This window comes from Marmota monax, unplaced genomic scaffold (assembly GCF_021218885.2).
Source record: "Marmota monax isolate L192 unplaced genomic scaffold, Marmota_monax_Labrador192_F-V1.1 WCK01_AAM20220418_F8-fsc00190, whole genome shotgun sequence".
In the NCBI taxonomy this organism is placed as follows: domain Eukaryota; kingdom Metazoa; phylum Chordata; class Mammalia; order Rodentia; family Sciuridae; genus Marmota; species Marmota monax.
This window is the reverse complement of record NW_026693010.1, coordinates 1,337,137-1,354,527: the sequence shown is the minus strand read 5'-3', so window position 1 is coordinate 1,354,527 and position 17,391 is coordinate 1,337,137. Positions and strand designations below refer to the sequence as shown.

Below are 17,391 nucleotides of genomic sequence, written 5' to 3'. Positions count from 1 at the left end.
CAGGATACGCCCTATTCCCAGCAGGAATAATCTTAAACCTTAAACCTGGAACCTAAACTGGGAACGCCCTAAACACGATTATCTTAAAACCGGGAACACCCTAATCTGCCTTGGTCCTTGAGCAAGGTCACCTACATTCAATGTCACTGCAACATGTCAGCAACATGGGGTACGCTGGCAAGGAAATTGTCATACCTACTTGGCTAATGGCTCCCAGCATCTCCCCCCTTCTGATTAATTAAACAACAAGCAATGTGGCTTAAGGACCGTGCCTGGTAGGTTGTCCAATTCAACATATGGTTCTTACCCGTCATCGGAAAACTGACCTTTAGGCGTCAGCCTCCTGTCTTAGGTTGATACCACTGCAATTGGATCATACCCGTCACTGACTACCGGTCCAGCATAAGCTATTGGCCCCCAAATTTTAGACCATCACTAGCAGAAGGGAGGAGGATACAGAAATGCCACGACACCAAGCCAATTGACGGCTCCTTGGGAAAAATTGCATCACTGGTGACACCATCAGCAAAGATATGTCAGCACTACCACAATTAACATGGGGTGTGCTGGCAAGGAAATAAAAATTGCATCACTAGTGACACCATCAGCAAAGATATGCCAGCATTACCACAATTCGCTGCACCAAACGATAGTTACATAGTCCAGGCAAGTTCTGCAAGCAGTTCAAAGCGGAGGAATCTATCAATATGTCCATTTCCTCCCAAAATCCGTTTCCTCCCAAAGTAAGTTAACTCCTTGATTGAGCATTACTTGTTGAGTTATATTCATTGATGCATCAGTTTATACAGTTTACTGTGATAGCTATCATAGAAGCTGTAGTCTGGTTGTATCTTAGTCTTCACCGGCACTGGGATGAAGATAGGAATTCTGGCAATGATGCTAAAGAGACATTATCCTGAAAAGAATTATTAAATATAATGAAAAAGAAAGGTGAAAGTAAACAAACAGATCTGTTAACCTACTTTAAAAACAATTCTTAACAGCTGTTTACCTAATTTAAATTAAACCATTTAAATCACGTGAATAAAAAAAATAATAATAATAATTCAGATCCATTTTTTAATTAGCGCTCCTCATATAAGAAATATGGACATACGCACATACAGACATACAACACAAAACACAAGAGTGTACACAAACGTACAACACATAAGAAAATAGTAAAGGCCTTGTAGCTTTACCTGGGTGAAATCTCCATTGCAATGTTTAAAAACTCCACAGTCAAAAAATAAAACTGATCAGAAAAACATTAACCTAGGTTTGTATGAGCTCAAAAAATAAAAATAGAACCTTATGATGTGGAAAAATGCAATAATAAAATAGCTATTGAAAAAAGCATCCTGGTTAATCACTGTCGCAGATGTAAGAATGGCCAAGCTGGAGTTCTGGATATCAGCGGTTATGGATTTGAGTCAAATCATCTTCTTTTCGATCTGTAGAAATTGTTTTAGTTAATCTCTCTGGAATCCAAATCGGCTGCTGTTCTCCCTGTGGAAAAACACAAACAGACCCCCGACTCCAGACAATCACTGGGTCAGGACCTTTCCATTGTCCTGTTAGAATATCTTTCCAAAGTACTTTAGGCTTATGTACATTTTTTGGATACATATGCCTTTCCGCAGCACTAAGTCCTGATGAATCCAAATTTAAAAAGTTTAGAGTAAAAAGCGTTATTTTAAGTTTATCTTTGGGGGATATATACCCCCTTCCAATTCCCTCTTTTTGCTTTAATAAGTACATTTTAATTCTATCTTGAATGTCTGTATCTAATGTACATGCAGTTAATATCAAAACGTGAAAACCCACAGGCTCTGACCAACAGGAGGGGAGAGGAAGGGGCCTGCCTCACCCCAAAGGCACTCAAACAAGAAGACTTTCCTGCCACAAGAGAACAAAGGGAGGTGGTGACAACTAGAGGTGCATTTCTTTAAACAACCCAGGAGGAGACAGTAAACCTAGGTGATGTTCTGGAAGGCAGTGCACCCCACAGGACTCAGCCAATGAGGAACCAGGGAGGGTCCTGTGGCTCTAGGGGGCAGATGTGAATGCACCCACTCTGGGTGTGCCTGACCACCAGGCGCCCGATTGCGCAGGACCGTGTTGAGGGCCTCGCTTCTCTGTTCCTGTGTCTCTCGGTCCATTCTTGGACAGGTTTGGGTGGGAGTGGAAGGAAGTGAGTGCTCTTCAGGGGCGGCTGAGGGCCCCGGGGATCTTGCCTAGAAGGAGGACGGAGGAGGTGAGGCTGGGACTGCGAAGGGTGGGGTGGTTTCTGTGGAGTGGGTGTATTCCTACCTGCGGTGTCTGGACAGGACAGGGGCTCCTGCTTGCCTTTTTCTGTCAGTCGAGGGGCCTCGGGTGATGTCGGTGTTCCTTGACACTTTCTGTGCTCACCAGAACACCAGGGGGAGCCCGGCAAGCTCCCTGATGCCGGCCACTGCTCTCTGCCTGGCAGGCAGGCGTGTGTGCCACCCTACCTGGCCGCACACGTGGGAAGACCGTGTCCCCAGCGCTGGACTGTGACAGGAGGAGCCTTGGCTGATGAATAGGCCATGGTGTGTTGGTGGCTGTGTCTCCTGCTTCTGCCCCAGTTCAAGCCCCCAGAGAGCCTTTGGTCAGCTGATGAGGATGGACAACAGGTGGCCCAGGAGGGCACAGCACAGCACTGCGGTCCTGCTCAGCCGTGATGGACTGCTATCCCTCACACGCTTACGGCTGCACTACTGGAGGCCCCTGGTGGGCAGACCTCAGCCGTCAGCCCCTCAGGGCCGCTCAGCTCAACACCACACCCCTTCCCTGGACCCCTCACATCCTGCTGGTCCTGGCCATGTTGACCTAGCTCAGGACAGCTCTGAAGGGCCATCCTAGTTCCAGGGTCCCTCTCCATGGGGCTGGCTGAGGCTGTCAACAGGGTGCCCTACAGCTCAGCCTCCCCTCTGCCCTCCTGCCCCCCTTCCATCCTCAGGCACTGCTGAGGGCCATTGCTAAGTAAGAATGACGCATGGAATGACCCAGGTCATTTGCAGTGTCATTGCATGTAAGGTGACCTTGCTCAAGGACCAGGGCGGATCTGAGTTTAGGGCGTTCCCGGTTTAGGACAATCCGGGTTTAGGGCGGTTCCAGGTTTAAGGTGTACCCTACTGGGAATAGGGCGTATCCTGCGGCCTCAGGCTCACTGGTTCCTTGAGTTCCAGTTGAGTTCTCACGGGACTCAGAGGGTATTTGGGATCCAGAACGTGTTTGTAGAGTGCTGGTGTGAGTTCGGGAATAAAGTATTGCTGTTTGAATCTACAAGGCTGTGAGTGGCTCGTGATTTTGTGCCCAGCCAGACTGCGGCAAGGCACTTCCCCCAAAGTTCTGCTACTGCCTCTTTTCCTTCTTCTTCGTGGTACTCGTGCTAAGCAAGCACTCTACCACTGGCCACATCCCAGTCTTTTAAAAATTTTATTGTGAGACAGTGCCCAGGCTGGCCTCAAACTTGTGATCTTCCTGCCTCAGCCTCCCGTGGAGGGAGGTTTTTGCCATTTGCCCCTGTGCCTGATTTCCTCTAAACTAACTCTCTCTCTCTCTCTCTCTCTCTCTCTCTCTCTCTCTCAACAGGGATTGAACCCAGGGGTACCACATCCCCAGCCCTTTTTTATTTTTTGTTTTGATACAGGGTCTCACTAAGTTGCTTAGTGTCTCCCTAAGTTGCTGAGGCTGGTCTCAAACTTTACCCTCCTGCCTCAGCCTCCCGAGCTGCTGAAAGGAGCCAGCATGCCTGGCTAAACAGCTCTAATAAATATCCTGCATGCTAAACCCAGAGTGTCCTCCTGAGAACTTAACAGCCTTTTCTTTTATGAATTTTAGGTTAAAGATACAGAGAAAAAGAAAGAGCTAAAGGGTAAAAATAAACAATATTGGGAAGAAAACTAGAAACCTAACCAGAGGGTCTACAATTATTAAAAATGTAGTAAGAGGTTGATATGAATGTTTTGTTCAATACATTTGAAAGGACATTGGATAGGTAGTTTCCTAGAAAATATAAATTAGGAAACTGAGAAGACAATTTAAAACCTATGACAATTATGGGTTGAAGATATAGCTCAGTGGCAGTGCATTTGCCTCGCACGTACAATCTGTGGCACCACAACAAAACAAAAACCCCAGAACTTCTAACAATTAAAGAAATATTAAATTTTCTCCAAATGATGCATTTAAAAGTAATTTGTACAAAATATTGGAAGAGTAGATCATTTCACATCTTTAACAGAACCTACCAGAGAAAAGAAAAAGACTATTAGATTGTGCATACGTGTGTTGTGTGTGTGGGTATGTGGTTTAATGTTGATAACGAACACAAACAAGGGCACTCTAAAGAAAAAAATCACAAGCACATCTCATTGATGGACACAGTTGGAAAACTATAAAACACGTCTTAGCAAAGCCAAGTCATCACTATATAAAGGTTTGTTTCAAATAACAACCAATTGAGGGCTGGGGCTGTAGCTCAGTGGTAGAGCGCCTGCCTTGCACGTGGGATCCTCAGCACCATATAAAAATAAGAAAAGCTATTGTGTCCATCCACTACTAGAAAATTTTTTTAAAAAATAATAGTCTATTGAAGTTAACCTCAGGAACGCAACGTGCTGAGTATCCGGAACGCTGCTCTAACGTTACCAAATGGATTGATCTCACCTCCCAGTTGCCATCAGCTTTCAGTTGACAATCTTGTCATCTAAATCAAGTCCTGTCTATACAGCTCCTCCAGCGTAGCTTCTCGAGGCCAGTACACCCATGACTCCACGAGGCGGCTTTCCTCCCTCCGCCTCCTGCCCGGCTCTGCTCTTGCAGCTGTCCTGTACCACGCGACTGGTAGAGGAGCTCAGGTCCATGCCAACTCTGAAAGCCAGCTGGGCAAATACTGGCAATTCTTTGACAGGTCTTCAGGTCTGCGACTGACTCTCCATGGCTTGGGTCCCACCCTCTGAGCTCTTGACTCTGTTCCCTGAATTTTTTTTTTTTTGAGACAGGGGCTCACTAAGTTGCTGAGGCTGGCCTGGAATCTGTGTCAGAGTCATTGGATCACAGGTGTACATCACCGTACCTGGCCCCCGAATCTCTTTTTTTTTTTTTTAATTTCTTATTTATTTTTTATGGAAGAGAGCACACTTTGTGGTCTCACAGTTTCTCAGGCTACTTCCTTCCAACATCTCCTTTCATTTTGTATTGCCCTACTTTAAAAAAAATGTATATTTTTAAAGTTGTTGATAGACCTTTATTTTATTTACTTATATGTGGTGCTGAGAATTGAACCCAGTGCCTTACACATGCCAGGCAAGTGTGCTACTGCTGAGCCCCAGCCCCAATCCCCTGCTTTGCTTTTTAAGTCCATACTGGTGGTATCTGTGCTGATATAATTCTTTCAAAACCTCTGTGGGCCAGACCATGGTGACCCACCACTGTAATCCCAGCCTCCAAATGGCTGAGGTGGTAGGACTGCAAGTTTGAACTGGACTCAGCATTAGAGAGCCTGGGTTCAAACCCCAGTCCTGGGGGCAAAGTCTGTGGCCTCCCTGTGATTTCCATTGAGCATTAGAGAAAAGAAACACAGGAAGCCTTTGGGATAAGTCCTTCTCTACCTTGGGCTCCTGCTGGCGTGCCTGGAGCAAAGCTCCAGCAAAGCCCCGGCCCTGCTGATTGGGGCACACCATCTTTTTAAAGGTCTTTTTAAAGAACCTTTGGTGTGACTGAGGATTACTGTGGGCATCACCTTTGATCTTTTCTGATGTCTCAACAGGAGGTTTTACAGTCATACCCACAGCTACACCTACACGGTGGGCCAATTCTCCTGGGTTCAGGATTTGTTGGGAAGCCATTTTTTAAATGTAGTGTCTTTCATCATTTGGAGACACTGAGATTCCCACCAAGTACTGGTCCCTTTTCAGCAACCTTCTTTTTTTATTATTAATTTTTTAAAATTTATATGACAGCAGAATGCATTACAATTCATATTACACATATAGAGCACAATTTTTCATATCTCTGGTTGTGTACAAATATATTCACATCAATTTGTCTTCATACATGAACTTTGGTAATGATGTCCATCACATTCCACCATCATTTCTAACTCCATGCCTCTCCCTTCCCCTCCCACCCCTCTGCCCTATCTAGAGTTCATCTATTCCTCCCATACTCCCCCTCCCTATGAATCAGCCTCCTTATATCAGAGAAAACATTGGTTTTTTGGGGATTGGCTAACTTCACTTAGCATTATCTCCTCTAATTCCATCCATTTACCTGCAAATGCCATGATTTTATTGCCCTTCATAGATGAACGGATAAAAAAAATGTGGCATTTATACACAATGGAATATTACTTAGCAGCCTTGTTGTTCATTTCTCTTTTGCATGTTTACTGTAAGCAGTGAGAGGGAACCAAGTGGTGCCTTCAGCATCTTGCTGGGAGACCTAGAGGGTCGCCCATCTCCAAGGGACTTTTGACTTTCCACAGGTCCAGAGGCAGCTGGGCTGTGCTTTCTGCCATCATGTACAGAATCCCTTCCCCTCCAGTTTCCAGTAACACATCCCCGGCTTCTTTGTTGCTCCAGGACAACAAGGTCCCTCCAGGGCACTTCAGCCTTCAGCTTCCACACTGCCCAGAAGCAGGTCCCGCCGAGGCTGGTATAAAACATAAGCACAGGTCGTCTCCCGGTCCTGCGGGTCAGGAGCCTCTGCAGAGCCACTGAGCTGGGTGGGCCTTTTTGTCAGTGACATCCCACCTTTTTGCCCATGTATTAAAAGAGGGCCACTAGGTCCAGCCCACTCTCGAGGGAAAGGGTTAAACAGGTGTGGGGACCAGCAGGCAGGAATCCCTGTGGACCTCTCAGGGCCTGCCCTGCACACAGACAGGGAGACCTCCAGCAGCAGAGAAGAGGCAGATCACACAACTGACGGTGCTGGGAAGAAGCAGGAAGCAAGTGTTTTAAACCCACCCAAAGAATCCTCAGCATCTTGTCGGCCTGAACACCACTCCCTGCGGCCTGGGCCCCTGGTGAGGAACAGCCCGCCGTGGACAGAGTGGAACTTCATCCACTTGACACATCCCTGTGGGACTCCAGCGCCAAGAACTGGGAGGTCCTGGCACCTCCCCCACCCAGAGCAACCGGGGTGCCTGCAGGAGGGAAGCAGCCCCTGGCAAATTCACTCTGGAGTCACTTAGGCCCATCTCTGAAGGGACTGAGGCGACTGGTGCCTAACACAAGGAAGTTAGAAATACAGGAAGAGAAGGGAAATCCCGACTGCAGGTCTTTAATTTTATGTGGATCTGTACATGTGTGCACACGCCCAGAAAGCTGCTCCCAAGGCACTCCTGAGGGTGGAGGAGCTGGCCACGTGGCCCCCTCGTTCATCCAGTTGACTGCTCAGCCAAAAACAGCCCTCAGTCGGAAACTTGGATCCAAGTGGGATCCAAAGGCAGAAATGGCCGCTGGGGATATTTCCCTGGATGGAGCCCTTATATCCATGGGAACTGGGACGCAGGGACACAAACCTTCCCTGGAGGCTTCAGCACAGGCAGATGGAGAGTCAGAAAGTGAGGTGTGTGTATGTGTGAAGGGGGGGAACCCACTCAGACACCCTGCTTCCAGTCATGGATGGGGCCAGCTCTCAGGGCTGGGAACAAAATGCTGTCCACTCCCCTGCCAGCTTTCCCTGACCCCTCCCCTCAGCAGGAGGGGCAGCTTTGACAGTGGCAGTGACTCAGGCCTGGAAAGTGCTCCCCTCACTGATGCCTCACCCTCCGTCTCCTCTGAAACAACCCCTCAGAGAGGTGACTGACAGCACCACCAGGAGGTGGCCAGGCTTGATCTAGGGTGCAGGAGGGAAGCGGAGTCAGCAGCTTCTGCCTACCCCATCTCAGGAAGGGGAGGAAGAGAGGGAGAACTGCCCTCCTGGACAGCATTCCCAGGAGTGGATCTGCAGTAAAGCTCTGACACATAACCTTTGCAGTAAGAAAAAGTCTATCTTCTATTAAAATACCACATATCAGGGCTGGGGGTGTGGCTCAGTGGTAGAGTGCTTGCCTGGCATGCAAGTAACCCTGGGTTAGATTCCTAGCATCCCCCAAAAGTAAAATAATAAGGAGAACTGGGATGTAGCTCAGTGGTAAAGCACTCCTAGGTTCAATCCCCAGTACCACCCCAAAATCACATATCATGCAAATAAACAGAGCCTCATAACCACTTTACAAATAACTTTCCTTTAACAAATTATTTCAGTTCATAGGCATAGTTTTGAGCTTCCTTGTTTATTTATTTATTTTTTAGGAGATTACTAAAGATGGCTTCCTAAGTTAAAAAATATATATATGTTGCAGCTAGGGAGGTAAAATTGTTAATTTGTGCAAATTTATATAAAGTACTCATTTCAAAGGTCAGTTTTTAACATTTATCATATAATAGAAAAATCTCCTGTTATTATGTGAAAACTATACAAAACCACCCTTGCTGGTTAGCTTGTTTCAGGAGCTCTGTCCCCGTTCAGCTATACAGGTATTCAGACAAAACATCTCAACCTGGCCAACACTGGCTCCCCAAAGCACTTCTGCCAAAACACTCCCTACCAGCTGGACACCCTTCCCTCTAGTCACCAGCTTGTTTCCTGGAGAATAACTGGAAGCAGTGTGTGGAAACCTTAGGAATGACACATTTACAGGTAAGTCAGACAGACACTCTAAAAACCATCAACTTCTAAAGCCATTTTTTTTTTATTTCCAATTTTCAGTGGCAGAAATCGATTAGATGCCAGTTACAAACAGGCAGCTCTGAGCTCTTTGTGTGGGCAGTTGTCCCCCTCCAACAATATCTCCTTTCAAACCAACGTTGTGTATGTCATAACTATATTTAGAATAGCGCCGAGGAAAATCTTACTGCTGCAATTCCAGGCTGTGAAGGAGAAGGAAACACGAGAAAACCTCCGGCAACGGCCCACGTAAAAGTTCAGGTGGCCGTCCTCAATCAAAGCAAACATCAACCGGGTGCTAATCACAACAACACAAGTCCATAACAAATTCCAATGAAAGAAAAGAGGGTATTTTCTCCACACAGGGGGAAATGAGCTTTTTTTGGTTTCTTCTTGTAGCGCAGTCAGAGGTAAACAAAGTGGCACAGTTTGGGCCAGGGTTGGGCAGGCAGGCGGCCCGAGCGCTGTCGGAGCTGGTATGCAGAAGCACACACTTGTCTAGGCGTGGGAGCTTTCTTTTAAAAGGCACTGAGCACCGACACTGAGCTTCAGAAGTCACGGAGCGCGACCGACGCGGTAGATCACGGTGGCACACTAGCCGATGAACCTCTCGGACGGCCACGTATTATGGGCGTTGACCGGGACGCGGGGCGCCTCCTCCGGCGGGGCCAGGGCCTCCATCTCGCGCACCACCTGCGTGAACACGCGGTCCACCATCATCTTGCTCTTGGCCGTGACCTCCAGGAACGGGCAGCGCCACTCGCGGGCCAGCGCGCGGCCCTGCGCCGTCAGCACCTGGCGCTCAGCGTCCAGGTCGGCCTTGGTGCCCACCAGCACCAGCGGCACGGCCTTGGGCCCCCGCAGCCGGCCCATGCGCTCGCGCAGCGGCCGCACCGCCTCGAAGGAGGCCTCGCTGCACACGCTGTAGAGCACCACGAAGCCGTCGCTGTTCCTGATGTATAGGTCCTTGAGGGTGACCAGGTGGTCCGCGCCCACGGTGTCCACGATCTCCAGAAGCGCGGGCGCCGCGTTCACCTCGATCACCTTGCTGAACAGCTCTTCCACCGACGACTCGCAGCGCTCGGGGAAGCGGCCGCACGCGAACTGTGTGGCCAGCGCGGTCTTGCCCACGTCCATGCTGCCGAGCAGCACTACCCGGTAGCCCTTGGCTGGGCGCAGCACCAGGCCCGCCATGGCCAGGAGCGAGGGGACGCGCGGCCTTAGGGCGCGGGCAATGGCGCGCGGAGGCGAGGGCGGGCAGGGGGCGGGGTGGGTTTGGGGGCGGGCAGGGGGCGGGGAGGGCGGACACGGGGCGGGGTTGGAGGGCTCCCCCGGAGGCCCCGCGAACCTCTTCTGCGGCCCAGCAGGGGTGGGCGCCTTCATTGGCGCCTGGACCTGCTCCCACCGGGCCTGGATCTGCCCCTGCGGGTCGAGGTGCACCCACCCACCCCAGCCACCGAGACCGGGGGCCTGGCTCTCCGCCTCTTGCCTCCCGCGTTTCTCTCAAGTCTCGCTCCGCCCCGGCCCGGCGTCCTGGTGGCGGCCAGCCCCACCAGTCCCTTCTCTAGGCCTCCCCTCTTCCCCCAGCCTCCGGTCTTGGGTAGATCCCCCGGAGCTGTCAGGCCCTTCTCGGCCTTCCCCTCATATGCCGCCCACAGGTCTGCTGGGGCCCCCCAGTCAGCCCCTGGCCCTGCTCTGCTTACTGGGGGAGCCCCTCTGTCTGCGGATCAGAAGGTAACCTGATTCCTTCCAGGCCAACCCAGGAAATTCAGGGATTTCTCCAGCATTCCAGATGCAGCCTGGTGGACCTAGCCAGGCTGCCGCTCAAGGTCAGGCCTGGCTGGGCCTGCAGCTGAGGCCCTCCGAGCAGGGAGGACCCCAGGCTGAAGGGCAGGTGAAGGAGGAGCCAGCCAGGGAGCTTCACACTGAGGGTCCCTAATACCTTGCAGCCTTGAAGTCCCTGAGCAAGGACCTGGGATCTTCATAAACTGTCAATCACAACCTCCCCAATTAAACCCTCCCAGGTTTTCCACTGTGCCCTCCTGATAAAATCAAGAATTTTCACTAGGGCCTAAGAGTAGAATGACCAAACCCAGGTCATTTTTGGAAGTGCAAAGAGTGCATTCAACAGTGGCTGTGGTCACCACCCACCTCCTTAGGTCCCTTCTACTCCAGTTGGATAATTCACTAATCCTTGATTTCCTAGCACCCTGAGGGCAGGGCCCCAACTGCTGGGATTGTCTTCCTAAGCTCCCCTGCCTGGCCTGGTGCAGAAGCAACTGCCTTAGGACCTTAAGAGCCCTAGGGTGCTCTAGTTGAGAAAGGCTAAGCCTGCACAGCCCTTTCTCCAGTGTGGAATATCCCTCAAGCTACCCTGGCTTCCTCCTGGGCAGCCTTGTCTAGGAAGGGCCCCAGCAGGGGTTGAGGCCACTGTCCTGACTCCTGGGTGACAGAGGCTCAGGGGCAAAATTTTAAGTGCCCACAGAATACATCCTGCAGAGCAGTGTTTGTGGTCAGCCACACAATGTGCTTTCCTGTGAACACTGCAGAGAAGGTGTTGGTGTACAATCAATCCGTCATACATTGGCGATTACAGATAATGTGGTTTCTTAAAAAAAAAAAAAATAAAAGTAATCTTAAAGACTTTCTCAGATTGCCAGGTAACAAAACTAGGGCTCAATCTGATAAATGAATCACCGCAAATGTTCCCTGGAGAAACACAAGTTTGGTTTCAGCTACTTCCCACAAATGCTTTGAAAGAACACAGAGAATCCACAGCCCAAAATGTCACAGAGCACAAGAAAATTGCTGAGTGAGAACCACTGGGCTGTGCAGCCACAGCCATAGCTGGAAAACTGCAGCACTGGTATTATCAGGCTGGAAATAGTTACATCTTATGTGTTTAAAGAAATAAAAAAGAAACAAAGTAACAACCACCAGAGAGCAAGAGACTGAAAGAGACCCCTCCCCTCAAAAAAATCCTTCTAGGAATGAAAACTATGAAAATTTCCTATTTTAATTCATGTAATATGTCCATTGCTATGTATGATGTTGTGCTATAATAAGGAATCTACATTTGAGGCATAAATTATCCAGGGGCCTGTGCCTGGGAGGGGTCTGGGAGCTGGAACTTGGGAGGCCCAGAGTAACTTCTTTTTTTTTTTTAAAGAGAGAGTAAGGGAGGGAGAGAATTTTTTTAATATTTATTTTTTAGTTTTTCGGCGGACACAACATCTTTGTTTGTATGTGGTGCTGAGGATCAAACCTGGGCCGCACGCATGCCAGGCGAGCGTGCTACCGCTTGAGCCACGTCCCCGGCCCATAGAGCAACGTCTTTTAAGAAGCCAGCATTCCCAGTAATCACCACCAGCACCAGATGATGTGTCTTCCCAGCAGCAGAGCTGCCCATTGACACTGGAGAGAGGTCCAAGAAGTCCCCCAGAAGGGAGAAGGGGATCTCACCTCACCCTGGAAGGAATTTCAGGAAGTGTCAAAGAGGCATTAAAAAGGATTTTTTAAAAAAGGAAAGCAGATTTCTTCAGGAAAGCATCAGTAGAGCGGGACACACACTCAGAAGGAGTGAACTGTGCTTTGGGGTCTTGGGCTCTTTCTTTTAGAGGAAATATGGTAAACAATGCCATGAGAAGTATGTGGGAGAGACATCCTCCAGCGGGCTCAGCTCTCCTATTGATGGACTGGGGTCTGGTCTTTCAGGGAGTCTGGGTTAGGTCATCTAGTTAATAGATGACGTTTGGCATACACCTGGATCATAAGTCTTTAACAGCATTTTCCCTTAGCTTTATTTAGTCTGAAAAAAGTGCTTGTGTAAGCCAGCAATGTATGTAAGCATGAATCATCTAGACTCGATACTCTAAGATGCTTGGCTTTTTAAGAATTTAGGAATTTATGTTAAGGAAAACAGGCATGGAAAGTAAAGGTGAGGGTGTTTAAGGAGCTTCTTAGAGTAAAAGTTGCAGTTTCATGGTTTGGTCCTGTGAGCAGCTGGGACACTTCTCCAGGTCCATGGTGGCCTCCAGGTTGCACTGTCCTGACATCCAACACCAGAGGCCAGCTCTGCCTGCTCACCTACCAAGCAGGACTTAAGATGAATGTGTAGCTCACCGATTAAGCAGGACTCCATGAATGTGCTGCTTTGATGCTTTAGGATGTCTGATTACACCATAATTGCAAACATTGGTCCTAAAGATGAGTCTGAATTCTACAAGCCCCAAGAGAGTGCACTTTCCTATCTCACAAGCCAAGATAGATAAGTAATTCAGCTTTGTCTTTTAGCCCATGTTCAACACCTCGCTGCTCTTCACACAGTGTGAGCTGAAGTTGTGCACCAACAAGGAGAAGGACCTCCAGAAGCCACCAGGCCTGTGTCTCCCAACAAAGCCTGTACCTCAACGGATGCCTTCATGATTTGAGCCATGACGCAGAATAAAAAGATGTTCGTGCCAGGTGTGGTGATGCACGCCTGTAATCCCAGCTGAGGCAGGAGGATGGTGAATTCAAAGCCAGACTCAGCAATTTAGCAGAACCCTGTCTCAAAATAAAACACAAAAACGGCTGGGGATATGGCTCAGTGGGTTCCCTCCCTGGTATGAAAGGAAAGAAGGAGGGGAGGGCGGAGGGGAGGAAGGGGGAGGGGAGGAAGGGGGAGGGGAGGAAGGGGACGTTTGCCATGCTCTGGCTGTGATCCACCAAGCAGAATTTAAAGAAAAATTTCCAAGCATTAAGGCAAAATCTAGTTCCCTCACAGTTTTTCCATGGTTGGGACACCCGAACTGTGATGGGTACTTGTGATTGGAGCACCCCTGCTGGGGATCTTGTGGTCCATCTCTTCCTACATGTGGGGACAGCAGGAAGGCAGCACTGGCCTCTGAAGTCAGCAGTGCACTCAGTGTGTGCCCTGCTCCAGGGCAGGCCCCAAAGGTGATCTTCTCCGCCAGCCCCTCACAGGCTGGTGATTTCTATGTGAAACACATGCCAGTAAGTGCTTCTTTATCCAGGTGACCATAATTTGGAACCCTGAGTTTTCACCAGGCTCAAGGAGATGGTAAAAGGACAGTAGTAGTCAGCAGAACCAATGAGATGTGGCCAAAGATTCTGTTATGCCTGAACCAAGACATAAAACAAAAGAAATGCTTTAAGTTTTTCTAAGTGCTCCCCTGTGGCTAATCTGCACCGTTGTCTGATGCACACTCTGACCTTGCACACTCTGACCTGCCACGCCTGCGAGTCCCGCGTGTGGCTGTCTGGGTGCTGCTCTTGGGGATTGCATCCTGCCACGTGTGAAGGCAACATTCCTTTCTTGTGCCCTGGGCCAAATCCAGTGTCGATTACCTTGTCGGCTTCCTGTTTCTCCCCACAGTCACACACACCAACTGCGAAAATGTCTTCATGCCAGAGTTATATTTCCTTAGGCATAGAGAAATTGAAAATGGCCAAAATCTGGAACTATAGATTTATGTCCACCTCTGACATTTTTTCTGATAAATTAATGTCTAAATTGGGGCAAGAATCAGTTATTGAGAAGGAATATGTGAGAGAATATATGTGTATGCGCCTGTAAGTATAAGTCTGCAATATGTTGTTTGTTACATATATTTTCTTAGCTGCTGAAGAGAAAACATCCATTCCCCTTTTGAAAAATTTCTATTTCCAGAGTTGGAACTTATTCTTAAGTTATACTTGGTAGAAAGAGCATTTTTATTCAAAACACATCAACCGTTCTAATAAGCCCTTTTGTAAAAACCAAACTCTACGAGACACAAGTGCCTGGTGGATCCTGTTGGAGTCCTCTAGGGCATCTGAATAGTGTCACTAATTCTGCCCACACAGGACTGATACAGGAAAAAGGGCACTCATCTGGATTGCTTTAGTTCTCCTGCCTTAAATAAATCCAAACTCAAAAAGCATTTGAGGTGAATGTCATTAAATGGATTGGAATGTGCCTCTTTACAGCTAAAAAAAAAAAAAAAGAAAAAAGAAAAAAAAAAAACACATAGATACCTTTATGTTAAAAAAAGAATGCTGAGGAGTATATCCATGCAGATTTATTTCTGAAGATAGCTTCAATGCAAATTAATCAGTATACTTTTTCCAAAGTTCCCCCAAATGGCTTAGGATTCCATAAATAGAACAAATTAGATTCTACCCCCAAATATTCATAAGTAAATCCCACTGCTCTTAAAATAAGGCAATTGTTCCTGGTCCTCTGTAAATGGAATCTTACCTAGTAAATGCTGATGAAACTCCAATTTTTAGGGGCTATCTCCATGCATACGAGTAAGTGGAGATGGAAATCACTACCATCCAGTCTTTGCATAGTAGGGATTGATTGGATAGGTGTAGACAGTCAATCAAGATATTTTTCACCAAAGCAGATTACTTTAGCATTGAAATTCCCAGGCTATCTGTGTTGATAAATTTAAAATTTTTTAACTTTCTGTGTACACATGAAGACAACATGAGATTAGAGAAATATTTTCCTTCAGTTAATTTTTTTAACACAAGGGTATCACAGTGGAGAACCTAGACTATGCTACCTGTGTTTCAAAATAATGCAGTTCACCTAACCTTCAGCAGAACGTAAGTTTTGCATATTCTAGGTATAAAAAAGTTTAAAGATGTCTTAAAGAAGACTAGCATCTTTGGGGGCACTTATAGCTATATTTTACTGCAAAAAAAAAGTGGGAAAAGATATATTTAAGTGTTTTAGACAAATTTAGGTCAACCCAGATGAAATGTTTAATTTCAGTTACTGTGAATTCTTTTGATTAGTTCTTTGCTTTTTAAAGAAACAGTTTTCATCTTGTTAAAAAATTAGCTAGGAGGAGTTATTTAAAAATCCACAGAGAGGGTTGGGGTTGTGGCTCAGCGGAGAGCACTCTAGACCTAGCACATACAAAGCCCTGGGTTCAATCCTCAGCACCACATAAAAATAAATAAATAAAATAAAGGTATTGCATCCAACTACAACAAAAATTAAAAAAAAAATCCATGGACAGGGTTAAAATCTTCTATAATATATTTTAATGTATATTTTGGGGAAAGATGCTATGTTGCCAATTATTATGTAAGAAATCTTAAATCTACAAATTTGTAGATGCAAAACAAAAGATTTTTTAAGAGAGAGAGAAGAGGAAAACAATCACCTTTTATTTGTTTGGATCTCACTGTCAAAAGTATTATTTAGACCAAGAAATCCTGTGCTGATGAAAACTGATCCCATATAGAGTGAAGGTCCTTAAGTATTTTGGAAGCGTTTCTAAAAAATTACCATTAGCAGGGCCAGGTGGCACACACCTGTAATCCCAGCGACTCAGCAGGAGAATCGCAAATTCAAAGCCAGCCTCAGCAACTTAGGGAGGCCCAGTCTCTAAATTAAAAATAATAAACAAACAAACAGATAAATAAATTAAATATTTAATTTATTTATTAAATAAATTTATTTATTAAATAAATTTATTAAATAAATAGTTAAGTACTCATGGGTTCAGTCTTGGGTACCAAAAATAAATAAACAAGTAAAGGGCATTTTCTCCCTAAAAAAAAAGTGGCAATTTCCCCCTCCCTGTTAGTATTCTTTCCACCCAGGCTTTTTTCTTCTGTACTCCCTGAGCACCCCCCCATCCCCCACACACTGTCCCTGTCCCCAGGCTTCTGTCCCTGAAGCCTGCAGGGCAGTGACAGCTTGGCCTGCTCCCCTGCAAACTTCAGCCCCTCCTGGGCCTGATCTGCCCCAGCCCCCAGGGCTGCCCCGTCCTGCCCTCCCCCATGGCCCGTAGCTTCCACCACCCACAGTCCACGTGGCCCCCGAGGACAGCGGGACACTAGACAGCAAGCCATGGCAGGGGTGGGTGGCCAGCAGTGACACAGGGCTGGAGTTGGGGACACTCAAAGGTTGTGGGGACCTAGGAGTGGAGAAGGGGGGCGCTTCCTGGAGATTGTTCTGGGGGATTTTGTAGAAGAACTGGGTGGCAGTACTTCAGGAATTTCTCTTTGGGTAAGGTTTTGTTCTTGTTTTTTGTTTTTTTTTGGCACAGAGGATGGAACCCAGGAGCAGTAACCATGGAGCCACATCCGCAGCCCTTCTTAATTTTTAATTTTCATTTTGAGACAGGGTCTTGCTAAGTTGCCCTGGCTGGCCTGGAACTTGTGATCCTCCTGGCTCAGCCTTCCCAGTTACTGGGATTACAGGCATGCGTCACCAGGCCTGGCTGTTCTTCTTCAAGTACACAGTTGGCCCTTCATATCTGCAACACAGATTCTACCAACCTCAGATAGAAAATATTCAGGAAAAGCCCCTCTGTTTGTACTGAACATGTATGGGCTTTTTATTCCTTTCATCATTCCCCAAACAATATGGTGTAACCACTGGTTACGTAGCATTTACGTCATATCAGGTCTTCTCGGAAAGCCAGAGGTGAGCACACCCGAGGACACACCTAGGCTTCCTGCAGATGCTGCACCCATGGAACAAGCAAATGCAGCATCCAAGGAGCCTGCCCCCTGGGGACACCAAGGACGATTGCACAACTGCAACATATATGTGAAAAGTTTCAAAAATATGTATATGTATGTGAGTGTGTGTGTGTGTGTGTGTGTGTGTATGAAACTTACACTTGATCTTTGCCATGG

The 17,391-nt window shown here is 47.4% G+C and overlaps 2 protein-coding genes and 1 non-coding gene across 3 annotated transcripts; 2 read left to right on the top strand and 1 right to left on the bottom strand.

Moving 5' to 3' along the window:
• Window positions 1-8,054: 8,054 nt before the first annotated feature.
• Trnaa-ggc (transfer RNA alanine (anticodon GGC)) lies at window positions 8,055-8,126 on the top strand. The gene has a single exon. It is a non-coding gene; the product is annotated as a tRNA-Ala (tRNA).
• A 619-nt stretch (window positions 8,127-8,745) lies between these two features.
• On the bottom strand, window positions 8,746-9,998 carry LOC124098372 (ras-related protein Rap-2c). The gene has a single exon (XM_046453250.1). It carries the CDS (start codon window positions 9,934-9,936, stop codon window positions 9,337-9,339), a length of 600 nt encoding a protein of 199 aa, XP_046309206.1. The 5' UTR covers window positions 9,937-9,998; the 3' UTR covers window positions 8,746-9,336.
• Window positions 9,977-13,319, top strand: LOC124098302 (uncharacterized). The gene is made up of 3 exons (XM_046453103.2): window positions 9,977-9,989; window positions 10,067-10,476; window positions 13,036-13,319. Exons 1-3 carry the CDS (start codon window positions 9,977-9,979, stop codon window positions 13,165-13,167), a joined length of 555 nt encoding a protein of 184 aa, XP_046309059.1. The 3' UTR covers window positions 13,168-13,319.
• Window positions 13,320-17,391: the final 4,072 nt, after the last annotated feature.

Excerpts from the sequence above, each read along its gene's own strand:
- LOC124098302 (XM_046453103.2), top strand. Across the intron at positions 10,477-13,035 it reads CTCTGTCTGCGGATCAGAAG|CCCATGTTCAACACCTCGCT; the intron begins GTAACCTGATTC and ends TTTGTCTTTTAG.
- LOC124098372 (XM_046453250.1), bottom strand. The coding sequence starts at position 9,936 with ATGGCGGGCCTGGTGCTGCGCCCAGCCAAGGGCTACCGGGTAGTGCTG.